The sequence below is a fragment of the Cebus imitator genome, unplaced genomic scaffold (assembly GCF_001604975.1).
Source record: "Cebus imitator isolate Cc_AM_T3 unplaced genomic scaffold, Cebus_imitator-1.0 Scaffold287, whole genome shotgun sequence".
Taxonomy (NCBI): Eukaryota; Metazoa; Chordata; class Mammalia; order Primates; family Cebidae; genus Cebus; species Cebus imitator.
In genome coordinates, this window is record NW_016107602.1 from 1,714,819 (window position 1) to 1,734,911 (window position 20,093).

The 20,093-nt window shown below is 37.5% G+C and overlaps 1 protein-coding gene across 13 annotated transcripts in view; it reads left to right on the top strand.

Annotated features, from left to right (window-relative positions):
* Window positions 1-20,093, top strand: part of MECOM (MDS1 and EVI1 complex locus) — a 575,095-nt gene that overhangs the window by 497,292 nt on the left and 57,710 nt on the right. For 5 of the 13 annotated variants that reach the window (XM_017501989.2, XM_017501991.2, XM_017501990.2 and 2 more), the window contains exon 3: window positions 16,476-16,610. In XM_017501989.2, the coding sequence (XP_017357478.1) occupies window positions 16,476-16,610 (135 nt within the window). Of the gene's footprint in view, window positions 1-12,569; window positions 13,574-13,630; window positions 13,824-16,475; window positions 16,611-20,093 lie in introns of those variants that run through there. The other 8 variants (XM_017501994.2, XM_017501997.2, XM_037729034.1 and 5 more) reach the window with 4 other exon arrangements.

Here is a 20,093-nt window from a genome sequence, read left to right on the forward strand (position 1 = left end):
GAGTGACCAGAAAATAAATAAAAGGGACAAAATATTTGTTTCTCTTTTGATATAAAGATGGCTATATAAAAATCCATCACCAACAACAAAAAACCATAGAGGGTATTTGCATAGAAGGTACCAACGATTTTATTGAGGTAGAACTCCATTTAACAATAGCTCATGCTTATTAGGTGCTTATTATGTGCTTATTAGACACTGAGTTAAGTGCTGTGCATGGATTACCTCATTTAATTATCTCAATAGCCCCATGAGATACTTTTTACCATTATACTCATTTTGCAAAGGAGGAAACCAAGGCAATAAGTAACATTACGTATGTCATGCCCCAAGCACATAGTGAAGCTGTGATTTGATTCCAGGCTGCACTACTCCAGAATCTGTGTTTTTAGCCACTATCCTGCACTTCTTTTTCTAAAATTTTTATTTTGATTTATGCTATCTCTCCAGGTACTGCTTTATGAGATTTACCAGATATTACACTGTGTTATGTGCTTCACCTCAATTATTTAATCCTAATAACTTCCGATAAGTCTTATTATCGCGATTTTAGAGTTACTGAAAGAGAGGCTGAAGAAGCTGAAGCAACTATCTCATTATCATGTAACTAGAAGCAGACTCCATTGTGGGCTCTAACATCAGAAGGCTGTGGTCTAGCAGGAAGCTGGGGATGAAACTGATTGCTCATGAGCCCAAGTGGTTTCCTTTTTGCTGAGAGGAAGCTTGTAGTTTTCTGGGCCCTAGGAAGGAAAATTTCTCCCTCATTATGGCAGCTTACCATGTTCAGCCCATCACCTTCCCTGTGAAAGGCCATGGGAGGCAGGAAGTTTGTGGAAACAGATGACTGGCACTTCGTCCTAGGTGTGGGTAATTTGAGAGTTGAGTTATGAGGACCATGAGCCTCGGGTATCACCTGGACCACACAAAAAAATTTTGGGGGTGGGGAATAATTAGAGATGTGCTGGTTTGCACCCCACTGTGCATAAAAACACAATATTTGTCTCAAATATTTATCTTGTAATTGCAATGGAATGTTTTTCAAAAATGAAACCAAATTCAGTGAATTTACATCTTACTGAGAGCTTAGGTTCTATAGTGAGCACATAATTGAAAATCAAGTGTAATCAAAATGTTCTTCTATTCAGCTCTTGAACCATCCAGTTTTGGAAGGGATCGCTGTGGCTTCAGCGGAGCACCAGAGGAAGTGGCATATTTGCATTCAGAGGATGCATGTTGTGAAAAATACACCTGAGAGTCACACTTGATAGAACACGATACTCACAATACAAAAGGTGTTTGAACACTGATTCCTTCTGAGGAAACAGATGATTCATGTTTCCATCTCATGCCCTTTCCTGGGTAAAGGCTCATTCATTCTCCCTCCCTCTTCTCTCTCATCCACATTCCCTCCCTTCCATTTCCCTCTGTTTGTAATAGTTGAATATTAGTAAGTTGAATGTGTATATGTCGTGACTTCGCTGTGTATTCCAAGATAAAAATTTAGCAAAATATATTTTTAGGAAGACGTTTATAATGGCTTTCTTGAAATATTCCAACACTGATTACTAAGAGGGATTATATACAGGCAATGATAAACAGTTTTATGGTAATTTCTCCAAAGACAATAACCATCACAGCATTTTTAAAAAGTACATAGCTAAAACACTTAGAGAATCATTTAAATTTAATTAATCAATAATTTTTTTTGAGAACTTTTGAACTTCACCAGCTCTTGTAGAATGGAGGTGGGGAGGAGGAATATAAAATTGTATAAGCCACAATGTAATATTAGACAAAAGTAGTAGTTAAAAATGTTAAAACTGCAGTCATTTCAATCATCTTCCTAGGCTCATAATTTCAATGTTCTCCACATCATGATCAGGCTCCATGGTTTATGTATAAATTGGCAGTCCAGATTATATGTGGAGAGAAATTATGTGTGAATCAGGGTGCATATTTTTCTTTCCTCTTTAAGTATTTCCATTCATGTCCCTTCTGGCATTCCCCGCTTCTAGTTGTAGGGCACTGTGTTAGCAAACTTGGATTTGTTTTCCAGCCAAGAACTACATACAAAACACAAATACCTTTGAGAATCTGCTTCTTGGAAGTTGACCAGTACTTAATTCTGGAGTTTATAGACAGGCTATATTAAGATTTTATTTGAAGTTGAAGAATGTACGCAACAAAATTAACAGAAAGATATTTTCAAAGCTACAGCTGAAATCAATGTCCATATTTTCACAATGATACAGAGATCGTATTGGTACTTTAATTGCTATTGGAATATTTTGACATTTTACCACTAGATATTTTTCATAAGATGTGATACCTGTTAAATGGATTATAAACTAAACATACTTTTCTGGCTCTATAGAGTTGTTGCTTTATTTTTTAAGCGTTTGGCTATAGTTATTGAAATAGTAAAATGAAATTTTAAGGTTTCCAACATAGACAAATGATAAATCCTTCATGAAATCATTGATAAGAAGTTAACACATTCATTGTTTCTTAACTCTGTAATAGACATCATAACCAAGTCTAAGTAATATGCAGCATCCGCCATCAGAGCTTTGGAGTGGAGCAATTATTCTGGGGCTGAATTGCCTCATTAACCCTTCGTCCTTCCTTTAGTGTACACCTCTTTAGGTGTATTTTCAGTAGAAGCAAGCACTTTCAATAGAACACAAATTAGTCACAGCCATTAGTGTTCTTTGCAGACAAGACTGTGTGGTTGCTCCTATGAAATGTTCTGTTTCTCAGGATGATGAGTTACTTCATCTGGAACAACATTAGTTCATCAAGGTTTGAGGTTTATCTAAAGATCAAATTCCTGTAATTTTGTATGCCATCTGATTTAATGTCCACTTAGTTTAGTGGTTAGACAGACATGGGCAGGCATAACAGATGAATCTAATATCAAAAACTGGAGAAAAGGCAAATTCTTAAAGGTCTAATTCAGGCATCTATAGATGGAGATTGTGCTGCTGCTTTTCTTTTTCCTAAGGAAATGCATATCAAGGTAATGCCAAATCTTATTAAGAAAAGTCTAAATAATATGAAACACTGTATGTAAATATGCCTATGCAATATGCCAAATATGTAAATATACCAAGCAGGTAAAAATCTCTGCTTTGGAAAGACGTTTAATGGAGGAAGATGGGAAAAAGTGGATTGATCTTAAAATGAGATTGCACACATTCCTTTGGAAGGTTCCCAGGCCATGTACTCAAATACAATTGTAATAGTTTACAGGCAAAAAATGGATTGGCTAGAGTTTACCGATAACCTGCTTCCTTTTTGTGCTTTAGAGACTTTCCAAATGCTTTCAAGTTGAATGAAAAGTAGAAGCTTCATTTTTTCTTTATTTATTTATGACTAATTTGTTGCAACATTTTTTTATTGAGTTGAAAACAGTTAATAAAAAATATATGTATGGCTGATATTTATGCTTTTCTGAAACAAAGTATTATAAAGCTTTATTTACAAAATTGTTTTCCTTACTTAGGTGTTCCAGTGGAAGGCTAGAGGGGCTTTCATATAAGTTTAATTACCTATGATGATGCCTGGTTGAATAAGTCAAATATGTCTCTTTACTAAAGGACTTCCTAGACTTTTAGAGTTTTAGACTTAGAGTATTTAGCACATTGGTGCTCATTGTGAGGCTCCAAGAGGGAGCTATCTTTACCCATTGAGGAAATTTAGCTCTACGTTGACCTCAGAGCCAATTTCCAGGGAATATCTTCCAATAACTCGCCAATTAGAAAATGCTGGTGTGAAGGATGTTTCTTGCCATCAAACAGTCTACAGGTAGATTGGCTGATCACAGAAATATCCCAAATGATTTTAAGTATGATGACTAGTTAGTGAATGGTTTTAATATTACATACTGTAAAAATTTCAAGGAAGAGAGCTGGAAGGCTTTGTAGGAGCTTAATGAACAGAAATATCACTTTACCTACTTGATCTATTGTTTTATCTCCTCAATGCTGTGAGTATTAGAAGTAAGAGAAGTGAAGGACCCATATGAGCACAGTTGAAAGGCCAAATCAGCTTCTACTCATATTTCCAGTTGTTAACCAGTGCTAAGATTTGTAAGGGAAACAAGCAGGAAATGGCCCTAGAAAGAAGACAAACTTGACATCAAACTGTAGAGGAGGAGATTGGATTTGGGATTAGGGGCTTTATTTTCTAGCAAATTGGGATCAAATGGAGTTTTTGTTCAGTGCGCTTTTTCTTTTGGTTTTTGCTTTTTACCTTTTGTTTCTAGGTAAAGCAAAACATTGTTGTAACTTTGTTATTTTAGGAAGACTAATGTTTGGTGTAAAAATACCATAAAAACTCAGGCCTAAAGGGACAATGGCCTTCACTAGACCAGTGCCAGTGGGAAGAAGGCACTTATTCTGTTAAAAATAATTTAACAGACCGACGGAACCAATGACTATTTACTGGGTACAAGGGAATGAGAGGAGTCCAAGGTATTGTCCCGAATTTGTGCCCAGAAAAAAGGAGAGAGATGGTAAAGACATGGAAAGATGGGGTGAGGAGAGTAAGCAATATCGTGCTATTCTGGAGAAGCAGCAGTGGTAGGGATTCCTCTCTAAATCCCTGAAAGAGAATCATCACTGCAACAACTGATTCCTAAGGGGAATGGCGTTAACCAAGTTTGCTTGGATGTAAATACAACAATTCCCCATACATTTAGCCATAATTAATTTATTCTTACAAGGAGCCTCAAAGACAGTTTAGTTTACAATGAAAAGATGCTACTGAAGATGTCAGTAGAACAATACTTTATTCCATCCTTAAAAGTCTTATAATGGTCCTGAGGAGGACAACAACATCAAGGACATGTCTGTAAGTAAGGAAGAACTGGCTATAAACCAGGAGAGAAGCATAGATGATTTGGGGTAAAGGATGAAAAGGTCAAGCCTGGTGGTAAAAATTAGCAGGCATAAAAAATGGGTGGTTTTGAAGGATAAATAAGATTTTATCTAAGATAACCAAGACAAAATAAATTCTAGGCTGAGCAATAATAATGAAAGCAATTAAAATTATAATAGCAATACCAATAATAATAGCTATTTTCTACTGACTATATCTTATGCATGATTCTAAGTGATTTACATACATTGTCTCACTGAATTCTCGGAAAAAAAAAAACGAATGAATTTATACTGAATCGTTAGGCAATCAGAACTCACTGAAGAATTGTGAGCAGGGGAATAAGTAACAGCAGATGGTTGAGAGGATTAACATCGAGGACTTGAAACTGGTGGGAGGGTGAGTGGTGGTCAGAGGTTCTGGTAAGAGATCACTGCAATAATTCAGACTAGAGGTAACAGGCATCCAAGTTTGGCATTCAAACTATATGAGAAGAGAAGTCAAGGAAGGACCTGATCCATCTTTTTTTTTCAACAAACATCTCCTAAATACTAGTTGATGTCAGGCATTATGGTAGACTCTAGGCAATAGGAGCAAATAAAATACACCCAATTCTTGCCCTCTTGGTACTTAAAGTTTACCTACAAAGAGACATTGTACCAGAAAGTTCCTGGCCTTGGTAACAAACCTAAAACTAGGCCGGGTTGCGTGTGTGTGTGTGTGTGTGTGTGTGTGTGTGTGTGTGTGTGTGTGTGTGTTTCTACCCTAGCTTTTTGAGCTCTGGAACTCAATGGTATTCCACCTTTGCCTCAGAATACTCTCTCTTACTGATTGGCAGAGGTCACAGTGGGTAGAACAGAACAACCTCAGCTGCAAGCCGGACAGAGATGAACAACTTCATGGGTAGCACAGCTTGAGAGAAAAAAACATTTTTCATAAAATTCTTCCCTTCCAAGGTCAGGGTAAGGATTAGGGCAACTGACACTGGAATGAAAGAAAGAAGATTCAAAAATACTTACACTTTGCCATTCCTCAGAGTGTAGGCCAGACGATCTTCCTCATTGTTCATGTATGTAAGTTTACTCTAACTCATTACACAAACACAAATACTGTGAAACTTATAGTATTTTGACCTGTTCCCATGAACTCAGAGCAGTTCACACTCACGTTACCCAATTTATTTTGCCAGTACTCATAAGAGGCTATTATGAAACTTTCATGGAAACCGACTCAAAGGTTAAGTGACTTACCCAAAGGTACACAGCTAGGCGTGGAGACAAGAGGAAAATCAAGCTTCCAACACACTTTCCCCACAAGATTATGAGTCTAAAAGCACTCTTAAATGGTGTTTCTAAAGCTCGAGGGGAGAAGCTGACCCTGGAGTTATTGCATAATGTGCTAAATGCTACATCGAAAGATTGAATTAATTAAAATTAACAAAATAATGAAAAATGTATTCCTTATAGAGTTGAGGTTTCTTCCAAAAGCATTTACTACCTCATTTCTTTAGTCTAAAGCTAGGAAGATTGAGGGATTTCTCCTTTTGAGACTAATGATAATCATAAGCAAAGTTATCTTTTATAAAATAAAAAGATAATAGTAATGCGGATTATCTGAACAACCAGATTGGTATGTACGCATTTTTTGTGAATGTCTCAGTTTTTGTATTTATTTTCTCATCATTTTTTTCTTGAATATATCTTGTAATAAATACACATCAAAGAGTTAAACATCTCTGCTTTTGGGGTATATTTCTCTATTGTCTCTATTTTGCTACCGATATTTTACTGTATTTTATTAACATTTTTATTTTATCATAACATTTTAATTTAAACTTGGTATATATTTTTTGTGCATTAACCACTCAGCATAATAGCTTAGGACTGAAACATATCAAGTGTCCAACAAGAAATATTTTAAATATGGTAACCTTAATTGGAGTTTAGAAAAGTAAATCTTTGAGTGTAATAATTTATTCACCAGAGCTGTTGTTTCAGCGAAGTATTTCATCTTAGTTTCCAAAGAGCTGCTAGTCATTACTAAATATATTTTAAAATCGAAGCAAAAAAGAAATCCACTTTCATTCTGGCCAAATATACTATAAAATATTAAACTGTTAAAATCTTTGGCAATTTTGAAAAAGATTATGCTTGTATAGTTAATTAATAAGAAAGGAAGTAGGCAATGGTTCACTGGGGAAACTTTTGTTATCACCATGTCTATTTATGAAGGATCCCATGCTGGAGGGACAATAACGGGGTGCTAATTCTGAACGCACACAGTGCCGTCCTACAAAGACATCAAGATTTGTAGGAAATCAACCCTCCAGCAGTCCTGGCAAGCCAGACTGACCCCAGCAAATGAAAATAATCAAAAGTAATTAGAAGCGTGCTGGACTACTCCTCGGAGAGCAGAATGGGAGAGTAAACATGCCTGAATCCTTGAGCCACTGCAAAGGCCCATGTCTGAGCTGTTAGGTGCCCTGACCTTGTCCACATAAAGATGTGATTTATGAAGTGCAGGGCACAGCAGCAGGGCTTCTGTCTTCTCCTGGAGAACCAAATTACTGAGGTGGAGATTAACATGCTTTCAGTTGGGCCCATTTCCAGACCAAGGGAAATTTTTTATTTACATTTTTTTTACCTTTAATTTCCTCTTTTCTAACAGCACACCCCAATAGATTTAAAAAAAAAAAAAGAAAGAAAGAAAAAAGGCAGAGTCCACCACCAAGAGCTACCAGTAATCTCTCTCCAAAGCAGTGGTGTATGTGCTGGCGGCTATGGACAGTCACAGGTTTTTGTGGGAAAATCCGTATTGTGCTGGACTGTTTTGCTGGATCTGCCTGATCAAAACATCACAGAATTCACCTTCATGCTTACAGAACCAAGCTTGCAAAATACTTATCAAATTAAAAAATAAAAATTATTAAAATTAAACAGAGTATTACCTTAGATTTCATGGCTCTCTGATCTAGTTTATCTTGCCTAAAGGTCATAATTCATTACAAAGTTTACTCTATTAAATAAAAAGATTTAGGAGAAGAAATTGTGGGTGGTAGAGACTTTAGAGGAGCAGGAGGAAAGACAAATTGGGAGAAATGTTTATATATGAATCAGTGGGAGTCTCTTGAGTCCTAAAGAACACACTTACATTATTTCTTATCTTTGTGTCCTTTAGGTTAGGTAAGATTTTACAAAATCCAATTCTGACATGGAAGAGGAAGCATTGATTTTCTTTTTAAACACACATCAATATCTATACACGAAGCTAATTTAATTAGCAGGCACTTATTGTTCAGCCAAATGTCAATTTCTCAGATTATTTCATGCTTCTTGACATGAACTGTATGAAACAGGATTTAATAGAATCTCCATGAATAAAACTCCACTTGAGAAATGTAAAAATGCACTTGTACGTTCTTGAAAAGCTACAAAAAAAAAATAGTGTTAAAACACAAATGTCAGGCTTTGAGTTCAGTGTATATTTAGCCACCCCAAGAAACCCAAAGCTGCAGAATTAAGGGAACTTAAACTGAGGTTATAAAGTGCCTTCCTCTATAAACTAAAAACATAATGTCAGGGTGAATGGGAACATACTTTATTAACTTTACGGTATTGAAAACTGCCAGCAAGTTGTCTTGTTTTTAAATATTGTCCTCTGCAGAGTGTTACAGTGCTGTTTGTCCACAGGAAGCCTATTAAAAGTGGACAGTGCAGTCATTTCATCTGGCTTTGGCTGGACTGCTTTTCTTTCCTTTAATGATGTGCTGGAATGTACCATGCCCATAGGGTCTCCATTAGCAGAACTTTTACTTCTGGGACGACCATGAAGTTTAAGGCTTAAAAGAGGCATCAGTTTACAGTCTTGTGGGAATCACTTGAATACTGGAGCACTAACTTCTTACTGCTTTAACTAATATATTGACTTATTTTAAATAAACAGTTACACAATGAAGGCAGAGCCAGTGGCCTTATTGGAAATCTTTGGGCTTTTTTAAAGATTCTGCAATCCACACAGCTGGGGAAGGAAGGAAGGGGCCTGAGGAGGGTTTATGCCCTTTTCAAACCAGGAAGAAAACACATTAACCTCTCCCACCCCAGCCCTGCCATCAGCCAAAGGGGGATCTTTACAACTCCCAGAAAATCTATCAGCTCACACTCAACCCTCATATTTTCCAATGCCCTTTTCCTGGTAAACAACAATTAACAGAACAAGAAAGAAAAAATAATTATTCCTTCTGGAAAAATGTTTTTAAAATCTGGTTCTCTTTTTAAACATCACTGATGAATCATTCCATTTTCTGCTTTCCCTGAAGCTATACATTTGTTATAGTTTGTTCTCCTATTCTATCCCCTTAATATTTAGATCATCTGTCCTGATACATGTTTGCAAATTAAAGCTGGTTTGAGATTATAGTAAAACCATTATTTTTAATAGCCCATTTCAAGGGCAGTGCTGAACACTGCAGAACACGCATGTTACTGATTACTGCTGAGCAGACAGCGGCTTTTGCAGATTAATTTGTAACTGGGAACTACTGTAAACAGATTTCACCAGAAATCCCAAGGAATAAAGGGAATTGGTGGTGGTATTTGGCTCCTTGTATTTATTTATTGTTTTAGAAACCTTTTGATGGAAAGCAAGCTAACAGGGGAGAAGCAAGCCCGTTGCAAAAACCTTTTCCTCTAACCCTCTCTCCTGTTTCATTCACTTACTGGGGAAGATGGATCAGGTCTTCTAAAGAATTCTTATTTAAATAGCAAGACTCCCCCCTTTTTTTTTCTGTTATTTTTTTTGAGACGGAGTCTAGCTTTGTCGCCAGGCTGGAGTGCAGTGGCATGATCTTAGCTCACTGCAACCTCGGCTCCTCAGGTTCAAGTGATTCTCCTGTCTCAGCCTCCCGAGTAGCTGGGACTACAGGCATGCACCACCATGCCCAGCTAATTTTTTATATTTATTTATTTATTTAATTGTTTTTATTAGAGATGGGGATTCACAGTGTTGGCCAGGGTAGTCTCAATTTCCTGACCTTGTGATCCGCCCACCTCGGCCTCCCAAAATGTTGGGATTACAGGCGTGAGCCATCACGCCGGGCCACAAGAGGCCCCTTTCATGAGAAACAAGGCCAGTCTAACTACTGTAGGATTTCAGAAGTCTATCTTTAAACTTCAAGTTGTGTCAAGAGTAAGTGGGATGACTCTGCCTTTACAAGAAGCTATTGTTATATACTCAAAGGAGAAAGGGAGGGTTATGGGGTGGGGGGGGAGATGGAAGAGACAGACAAGCAGACACACACATACACACCACACACACACACATCACACACACACACGCACACACACACACACACACACACACACACACACAGAGATCAAGATTTAGCGTTTTGTTAGCCTCCTTTGCTCAGGTCCTTCTGATTTCCTTCAGTCTTTTTCACAATTTATTCAGTGGAGAACAAGACTGATCATGACGATAATGATGATATTAATATAATAATAATGATGATGCAATGAATTCGCCATTCTTCTAGGTACATCTTCCAAGGTCTCGGAGGGTAAGCGTTCACTCTTGGTTATATTTGGGGAGGAGAAGTTGAGACGTAGGAATAGTCTTCGCTCAGGCTGGAGGCTGCAGGCCTGGACTGCAGTGTGCCCTCCTCCGGTTGTGAGGCTCGGGAGGACGCGCAACGGCGGGCGAGGCGGAGGGCAGAGCTGGGTGCCGGCGCCTGGCGGGCAGAGGCGGGTTCACCTGGGTGGCTGGAGCCGCCCGCGCTGCGCTTTATTTCGGAGCGCAATGCCATCTACCGGCCTCCTGATATACCTGCAAGTATCCAGACCTTGAAAGTCGCTCCGCCTCCCCCACCCGAAACCAATATGGGGGGGGAAAAAAAAAACTCGGAGGCCCTTTCCACGAAATCCTAATTTAGCCAGGACCTGCCAGTGATTCCACACGACCTTTTGTTTACCTACCGACGTTTCCTCGTTTTGAAAGCAGTTTTGTAAAGGGCAACGGGGTGGAGGCTGCAGGACTGGGGCGGGGGTTGGGGCCCTGAGCTCCCAGACCCCCTGATCAGGCCGCACTGTCTAAAGCAATCGGTTCCCAAGATTACTTGTATTTAATACACAATGCATCATAAAACAAATCCCTCATCCTGACAGGAAGAAAATAGAACAGCTCATAGCTCGAGCCGGTCCAATTTATGGCTAAATTAAAAAAAAAAAAAAAAGCTCCGACAATGGGCAAGTTGAGGAAGGGCAGGAAATCAATGGCCACAAACCCGGAGCTCTTAAAGGTTCTCAAGCGCCCAACTCTATGGGAATATCTGACCGGGTTTTAGGTTATTTACAAAGGATTTTTCCTGTCCTACCTACCACTGCTGTGCGATTTTCTCTCAAACAATGGCCATTATCTGAAATAACAGTTCAATGTCACAGATAACAGGCCACCGAAACGAATTAGTCACCACCTCTTGTCATTTTCTCTCCCCCAATCCCTCCCTTTTGCTACTATTTTTGTTTTTAAATCAGCGTTTTGGGGAAATATAGTTCTACTGGCTTTACACGTTTATTTGCGCTTGGAGAAAACAAAAAGTGGGTGGCACTTGCGTTATCCCGTTTGCAGCTGAAGTTTAACCGTCAGAACACTTTCCAGCCCCTCGTGCTCCACCTCTCCTCCGCAAGTGTCCCTAGACTCGCTTACTTTGCTTAACTTTCCATTGTTGAGCTGAGTTGGATTTTGTCCATTTGTTTTTATGAATGGAGTTTTGTGATAAAAACGCATTTACTTCCATTTAGCCAGTGGGATTTACTAAATCTTACAAGGTTGACCACAAGGAAATCTGTAGACCCTTTTATTTTGCTATGGATCCCTATATTCTTTCTTCCAATGTGTTTTCTGCAATGTGTTGGTTTAAATGCACCCAAGGTGTATTAGAAAGTTATCAAACATAGTATAGTGCCGATCACTAAAAGCAGCATTTGTAATGTTAAAAGTTCAAAAACAATCTGAGTTGTCAAATTGCTTGTTCCACCTTTGGGCCTTCATGGTGTTTTAATTAATGTATCAAAGAAAATTGTATCAAAACAATTAATGTATCAAAGAAAATAGCAAAAACTCACCAGACAGTCATCAGTCTCTCTAAACTCTTAATATGCTGTTTGGGCGGGTTATATGACAATAATTTTTCAGATTCTAAAATATCTTTTAAGAAAAATATGATTTGAAAATTTTGCAAGCTCTCCTGACCTTGCTACAAGAATGAAGGGAATGAATTAGAGTACGAGTTTCAATTAAAAAAAATTAATGCTTAGTAGAAAACTGGAAATGTACATGTCAACTTTTCACACTTGATGTTGGTGTTTTCTGAAAATTTCTAAACTATTTATATTTAGTCTGAACCAGCGCCCCTATACCCTAAGCTTTAACCTCGCCCCCTCCAGCGCTACCTCGCCCCCTCCAGCGCTACCTCGCCCCCTCCAGCGCTACCTCTCCCCCACTACCCCCCCCGCCCCCTCCTGCCTCGGTGCACACACCCTCACACCCCTGAAAGCACTTCTCCACCCTTCCCCATTCCTCCCATCCCCCATCTCTCTCTCTCTCTCTCTCTCTCTCTCTCTCTCTCTCTCTCACACACACACACACACACACACACACACACACACACACACACACACACTCGCACGCGCGCGCACGCATACACACTCCACACACACTTGTGCTTTCAGGACAACGAAACAGAGGCTATTTCCCTGGAGAAAGAAATCCTGCCTGGCGAGATCTCCCCATTGGTTGTTTACCCGGAGAAATCTACATGTTTAAGGGGGATGGTGCATCCATAATCAGTCTGTCCCTATAGGACTTGGGTCTTGGCGACCTTTTTGTGACCTCTCCCGCCAGAGGAGGCTGCTGTCACTTTAAAAATTTACTGAGAGAGGAGTCTGGCTTCCGATCATTCTGGGCGGCGGGAGATAGCTCCCTTTCTCCCTCGCCCCGGGTTCTTTCTGGATGGCCGAGCAGATCCTCTTTAAAGAGACAGTTCATGAAATAGAAACCCGGCGGCTGAGCTTGGAGTTGCGAAAGGGGACGATCCCGTGAGGGTCCCGGACCGCGAAGGCGCTGCGGAGGATCTGAAAAGGGCTAGAGCTCCCCTCACCTCCCCGGGCCCCCCACCTTTTCAAACCCTCCTCCTCCTGCTTGTTTCCCCCCCGAGGAACTGGGAAGGAAAAGTAGAAGAAGTTTTAGTGGGTCTCAGATAACTTTCATTACACATCGGGCTGATAAGAGCAAGAGAAAGTGAGAAAAGAGGGAGGTGATGTGAAGCAGAAGAAATAGCTCCGAGCTCATTTAGGAAGGGGGAAAAACCAAAACACACCAAACCCGGGTCACCCAGACGACAGAAGACTTCATTTCTTGTATCAAAAATACACTGTTGGCGGACAATAAATCCGAAACGCGCGGTCCTGGAGAGCAGATCCTAGAGACGGACAAAGTTGTCAGACCCATGTGGAAACCGAGAAGCCAGGCTTTTTAAAAATTATGATTGTTATTTTTAAACATCTCGAAATGTTGCTCGGGATCGTTTGAAAGGATTTTCGTGCAGGAGCGCTGGGGGCTGCTGATTACTTTATTTTGTTTATTTTGATTCTTCTGTGATTGCCTATTATTGCTGAGTTGAGGCCATAGAAATCTAAAGGTAAGAGAACTCCTCACTTTAAAAGAAAAAAAGAAAAGTCTGGGCGATGTGAAAGTTTGTCACTTTGGACAGTTTCCTGCCGGGGCACCGTTTCTCGGGGCGCCCCCCGCCCCCCGCCGCCTTTCCTCCTCGCCCTCAGTCTCGCGGAGCCCTGCTGCTTATCTACGTTGCTAAGCCGGGGGATTTCCTTGTTCCTCCTGCGAAACGGTGCGGTCTGGACACGTCTCCGGGGTGGGTCGTCCGGCCTTCGGTGGGTTTCTCTGCCGGCTCGTCGGCCTCTTTTCCTTGCGCTCTTCTCCTCTTTCCCCTCCCTCCGTGTGTCTCTGTCCGTCGGTTTCGGGGACGCAGAAGGTGCGGTTGCCAAAATCTGAATTCCTGGCACTGGCCACGCGACTTTGGAGCGGCTCTCGGCCGAGTTCCACCTTGCCAAGTAACAGCTTTGCTGTCCAACATCGTGTGCTGCTTCTCGAGAAAGTCACATTCGGACCCTTTGGCTAGATTGTGGGGATTTTTTTTTTTTTCCCCCTTTTGCTGTTGGTTTTTTGAAAGGGCCTTTCTCTAAAGTCTACCTGAAGGTTTTTTTTTTTTTTTTTTTTTTTTTTTTTTTTTTTTTTTTTTTATAGCTATCTTTGGAGCTTGACAGCTTTTAAAAACACAGGAGTGTGTTATATGAAATGACTGAAGATGTGTCGTTACTTTATTTTATTAGAGATTTCCAACACCATTAAGACATTTGGGAGACAAATGCAGTTCTGCTAGCAAATCAAAAGTGAATAATTCACCCAGGGGGCAAACGTTTCTGGAGAAACCTAAGCTTTTGTCTTGGGGCAAGAATATTGAGAGGAAGAATGTTAATGTGATGGTGAAATCTTTGAATAATCATGTAACACGTTATGTAAGAAGACATTCTTTGGAAATAAACCTTTTTTAAAATTAATTTTGCTGTTGACAGTGGCAATGCTAATAATGTTAACACGGAATAAAATTACACCTACAATTTTTATGTGCAGTATATGTAATACTTAACTCCCTGCTCCTATAAAAGGGAATGTTTGAAAGCTAAGGGGATAGATGCTTCTTAACTTTGAAATTAACAAGTTTTCCACATCTTTCTGGAAATATGAAATGGAGTTAGTGTTGTATTTCACTGGCTTTATTCTATTTCCTTTATTAAATATTTCTTTGGTGCATCAGGAGAACTGCCTTTTTTTCTTTCTTTTTCCAGTCAAGAAAACAAACAACAAAAGATCGACCAGAACCCAAACAGAATGAACAAACAAACAAAACCCAGCAACAAACCCCAACTCTTTACTATTTAAAAATGTGCATTGCTGTTGTTATTTATGTACCTTCTCAACATCTGGGATGGGGGGAAATCTCAAGTTGCCATTTGAGTTACTCAGCACTGAGAGTTGAAGAAACCTCTTAAAATTTGTAATTTTATTAATAACAAATTTTTACAATTCATCTTTCTTAATAGAGAGGTTATTTAAATGCACATTTTTGTCGTTGTTAGTGTGAAGAGGTGTCCTTGAAAAAGAGTTTGATGTGTGTGTGTGTGTGTGTGTGTGTGTGTGTGTGTGTGTGTGTAGCAATTACTATCCCTATCTTATGTTCGATTTTTCTTTTTTAAATTATGGGACGACTTATTGCCCTTCAATTTCCTCACGGCCAAAGGCTTATTCATAGTGCTTGTTGACTAAAGCCCTCAGAGTACTGGGTTCTTCTTGAAGTTTATGGTGAGTTAATGACTTGAATCTGCAATTGGATGATTACCTGAATTCTATGCAAAATTGCTTTTGGTCTCAGTACTAAAGAGTTTAATTTTAACTTTTATGTCGGTATGCACACAGCAGAGATCTGTAGGAGTTTTTTAATTCATTAATTTTTGTTCTAGGTATATTGCTTAGTCTTTGATAGGAAACTTCCTCGTTTGCATTAACTGATTGACATAACATTACCAGCCTTTGTAGTTATTCACCATCAGGTCAACAACTCTACAGCTTTTAATATTGATGTTTAAGACGTTATTTCTGTTAGTGAATCAGAATATCTTGGTTTAAGTACACAAGACCTTAAAAACTGAAGTTTCCCACTTTAATTTTTGTTTAATGTGTCCTAACTAAATGATTAACATTTATTTGGGCCAAATGTAAAATCTCATGAAAAATAACAATATACAAGTATACCTAATGATAGCAATATGTTACAGTATTTTAATATATTTTTATTTGTTCACAAAGAGCCAGCTTTGTTATTTTGCTTACTAGCCAAAATATTGAAACACGCATTGACATGTGTTAACTAAAACCTGAGTTTGCCATACTTTCCATGAGTATTTCCTAATCGATTATTTTCATTTGTTTTTCTTTAGTTTGGTTGAAAGCACCAATAAGACAAATCTTGTTATCTCTGTCAGTTAAGAGAGTGATTTAATTGTTACATGGTGATGAAATGCTAACTATGAAGAAAAAATTTAGATGAAAGTTTTTAAAGTGCATAAATGTGAAATATATATATGCTTACATGAGACTATACACATAAGAAATATTGACTATAATGTTTAGAAATACTATGTGAATATATGCTGTTCAATTTTTTGTTTGTGAAAATCACATTGGATAAAATTAGCACTAATTTATGCATACGAAAAAAGCACTTTGAAACCAGTTCATCAGTTTTTGTAACAAATTGCCCGTGCTTTATTCCTTTTTAAAAAAGCAGTATGTTGTCATTTTCAAGGTAACTTCTCATTTCCTCTCTGTTAATATGCCTGCAATCTGACTTTTTTTTAAGGATTCGAAGAAGGAATATACATTTCAATAAAATATTTTCAAACAACTGATTATTTTAATGGGTGGGCCAATATGGCAATTGATTGTTCTCATCTTCTTCCCTCCAGATCTTAGATGAGTTTTGCAATGTGAAGTTCTGCATAGATGCCAGTCAACCAGATGTAGGAAGCTGGCTCAAGTACATTAGATTCGCTGGCTGTTATGATCAGCACAACCTTGTTGCATGCCAGATAAATGATCAGGTATGTTGTAAAGATTTTCTTGTCTTTCCTTGAGAGCACTTAAGTATCAGTGAAGCCTAAGAATAAAAATAACAGTGAGCTGCAGTAGACCCTTATGGCCTGTTTGTTGGTATTGCGAAAGATAATGCACACATATAAGTAAAATGCAGAATGAAGTCATGTTTATTGCTACTTTCTTTACATTCTTTGAGTAGTCTATTCACTTTGTACTAGTATCCTTCATAAATGCACCAGTTTTTTTAGTATGACTGAATGATTTAAAAACCGAGTATTACTACTGCCTACTGTTCATTTTTTCTTTGCTATCATAGTAGGTACCTTCATGAAAGGTATTGAGCTAATCAAGAACATCTTGTGAATTTATGCAGAAATTGGAAGTGATATACTTGAAATGTTATATAGGTTTCATTTGAAATGTATATGCATGATATCGGTGTGGACATTATGCATTTTATATTGATTTGCCTAATTATAAATGAAAACACTTACTTTTAGATTAATTAAAATACTTTTTTTGGTATATGTTAAAAAGTTTAAAAATAACCCTGCTGGACATTGCTTTGTGACATTATGGAGGACCGTGCAGTGAGGTTGACTTTAATAACAGTAACTATGAAATAAAGATCATGAAAATATCATGAAACATTCTTCTGGACTTAATAAAATTAGGTTATGAATCTTATAATATAATATGACAATACCTGAAATAACAAGAAATTCAGCCCATTAATTTTTGTTTTATAAACATTGTTGGGTTAGAATTTAATTATGTTATAATCATTTATTTCTTTTAACCCAATGGTTTCCTAAATCAAATATGTTTCAAAGACCACATTGAAGTGGTTGCTTGGCAAATTTACTATGAAATCACCATCGAGAGAAAGAATAGTTTAAATTAAATGTTTCCAATTGAAAACTGTTAAATAAAGCTAGTGTCAGTTGGTCTAAGACTCCATTTCATTCATCATTATGAGATTTTTCTTTGGCATCTTACCAGCTACCAGATAATTTTTACTGACTAAACTGTGTAAGAGGCAGTAAATTGTAAAATTAGGTTTAAATGGGAATCATTTAAAAATCTGCAACATATATCAAAAACAATAAACCAATCAATTGCTTTTTCTCCTTGCCACAAGAAAACGAGGCATTATTGACAAAGGAAAACATTATTAAATTAGCTATTGATTGTGAGCAGAAAATACCCTGTCTATCATATGAGCTACTGTCACCGTCAACAACAAATATTTTTTGAGCACCTACTATTTGCAGATGTGGGAAATACATAGGTGTTGTGAAGGAATTAATGTTATACTTCTTAAAAAAGGAACTGGAGGACCTCAAATGATAGTTTTAGGTCATAATAATTGTTTGCTATTCATAATTATTGACAATGGGAGCTATTTCCTTAGGCAGATAAAACTGTTATAGAATCAGTGAAAAGATGATTTAAGAATGGGACTTGTAGCCAATCCAAGTCCACTTGTAGCCATTTTTCCATTTAATATTTATGTGTCTAGTGTTTTATAATAAATATGCTCTTATCATTGGTAATCTTGATTGCATTAAAAAAGGGAAACTGTTTTCCTGTTTCTAACAATGATTAGGCCACTTATTAGAGTAGGCATTTAAATTTCACCACAGTTACTTTTGAAAAATACATTGTAAAATGCATTGTTTTCAAAAGAAAATATGCTTAATACCTTAATCAATAGTATGTTTACTTATTTTGACTAAAGAATCCGAGAAAATAATCTGGGCAAACAGATAAGGACAATATTAGACACATATTTTTCTTAAGTACTAATTTTTAACTTTTATGTTATGCTGACAGAAATCTAAGATGCCAACAGAATGCATATCAAATAATATAACTGTGAAATTAAAGTAAATTCATCCATAAACAACCAGGGAGGAAAGTCAGAGGTAAATGTCAGATTTGTATGATAACGTGTATGTATATAATCACTATTGGCCCAATTGACATGACAAAAGGGAACAGACACCCAAATTGTGTGTGCATGTATTATAAGCATATTCACCTATAAGCACATATGCATATTCTAAAATCCAGTTAAAACTAGCAATTCTAGACAACTTTGAAATGTGAATGTAGGACTAGGTACAATGATAGAAGAGCTGACTAAAGGGATTCCCTAGGTCTGTTTTTCTGCTCACTTTTCCAGGAAGAATGGGAGCTGCCAAATGGCGAATAAGCACAACTCATCACATAATGAACACTCCCATTGAGGGAGGTTTTATTTAATATTTAGCTATAAAGACCCTGGTATAGGAGTAATTATTAAGCATTAATGACATCAATTCACCTGTATAACACAAAAGCAAATGGAACGCTCTACAAGAAATTGTAAAGTGTTTCTCGTTGCTCCGATTCTTAGATACAGCTAAAGTTTAGCAAATAAATTTTAAGAACAAGACAGGTATAAATCCTGGAATCTAAAAAAAAAAAGGAATTTCAGATGAAGCTTTCAACTGCAAGTAGTTAGTCACGATAATTAGGTCATCTAATAAAGAAAGAAAAAGTTTACCCAGAACAAAACAAGGGTATATAAATTATAGTTTACTTTTTCAAAAATACATATTTATAAAAGTTCTAATGTTAAAGATCAAGTTTAATCAATTCGGATCAGTTTTTAATGATATGGAGGAGCCATATTAAAGTAAATAAATGTGCTTTCTAAGATGATAATACAGTTTGATAGTAGTAGGACAATCAAAACGTCATATGCTGGATAACCTGTATTTGATATCTTTGTGGGTGAAGAAGTTCTACAAACAGCATAGATTTTGGTTTTTAAGTAAAGTTGATAAAAGATGTAATCTATTTTGTATCAGAAAAAAATAAATGCAAAAGCCACTCAATTAACACTTTTCCCATTCCTTTCTACTAGTGTTTTAGTTAAGGGGATTTTCCTGAGTTTAAGTTTTCTAGTAGGTTTCTGCCAGTTATTTCATTTCTGATTTTTTTTTTTTCAGATAGAATATGCTTTGTGGCAGCTTTCTTTCTTGTCAGTGCTGCCTAGAAAGACTCAAGTTTTGTGATTTTAGATGTCTCTTTCATTTCATGTTTTCAAAATTATTGCTGTGATGTTTTTGGAGATACACATTTTGGAAACATTGACACCATACTGCCAAACCATAATTTCTAAGTAGCTGTGGCTTCTGACTGATATCTTTATTCACCCCTGAAAAAATGTATTAACTACAGTAATTTATTTCTATGAAAGAAGTGACACCAAAGACACTAGTAAATTGAGCCATAGTCAAACTCAAGTCATAAAATAGTAGATCCATTAAATACACCCAAGTCTCTTTATCATTGATATTCTAGTTATTTTTCCCTTAAAGCTTCTCTACAATGCTACATAGTTCTATGGCTGTGGCATGGTGCTTGGCTGGAAATTTTTACTGAGACAGACAATGCTTAAATATTTACATTCTAACAACCTGAAATTATTCTTGGTT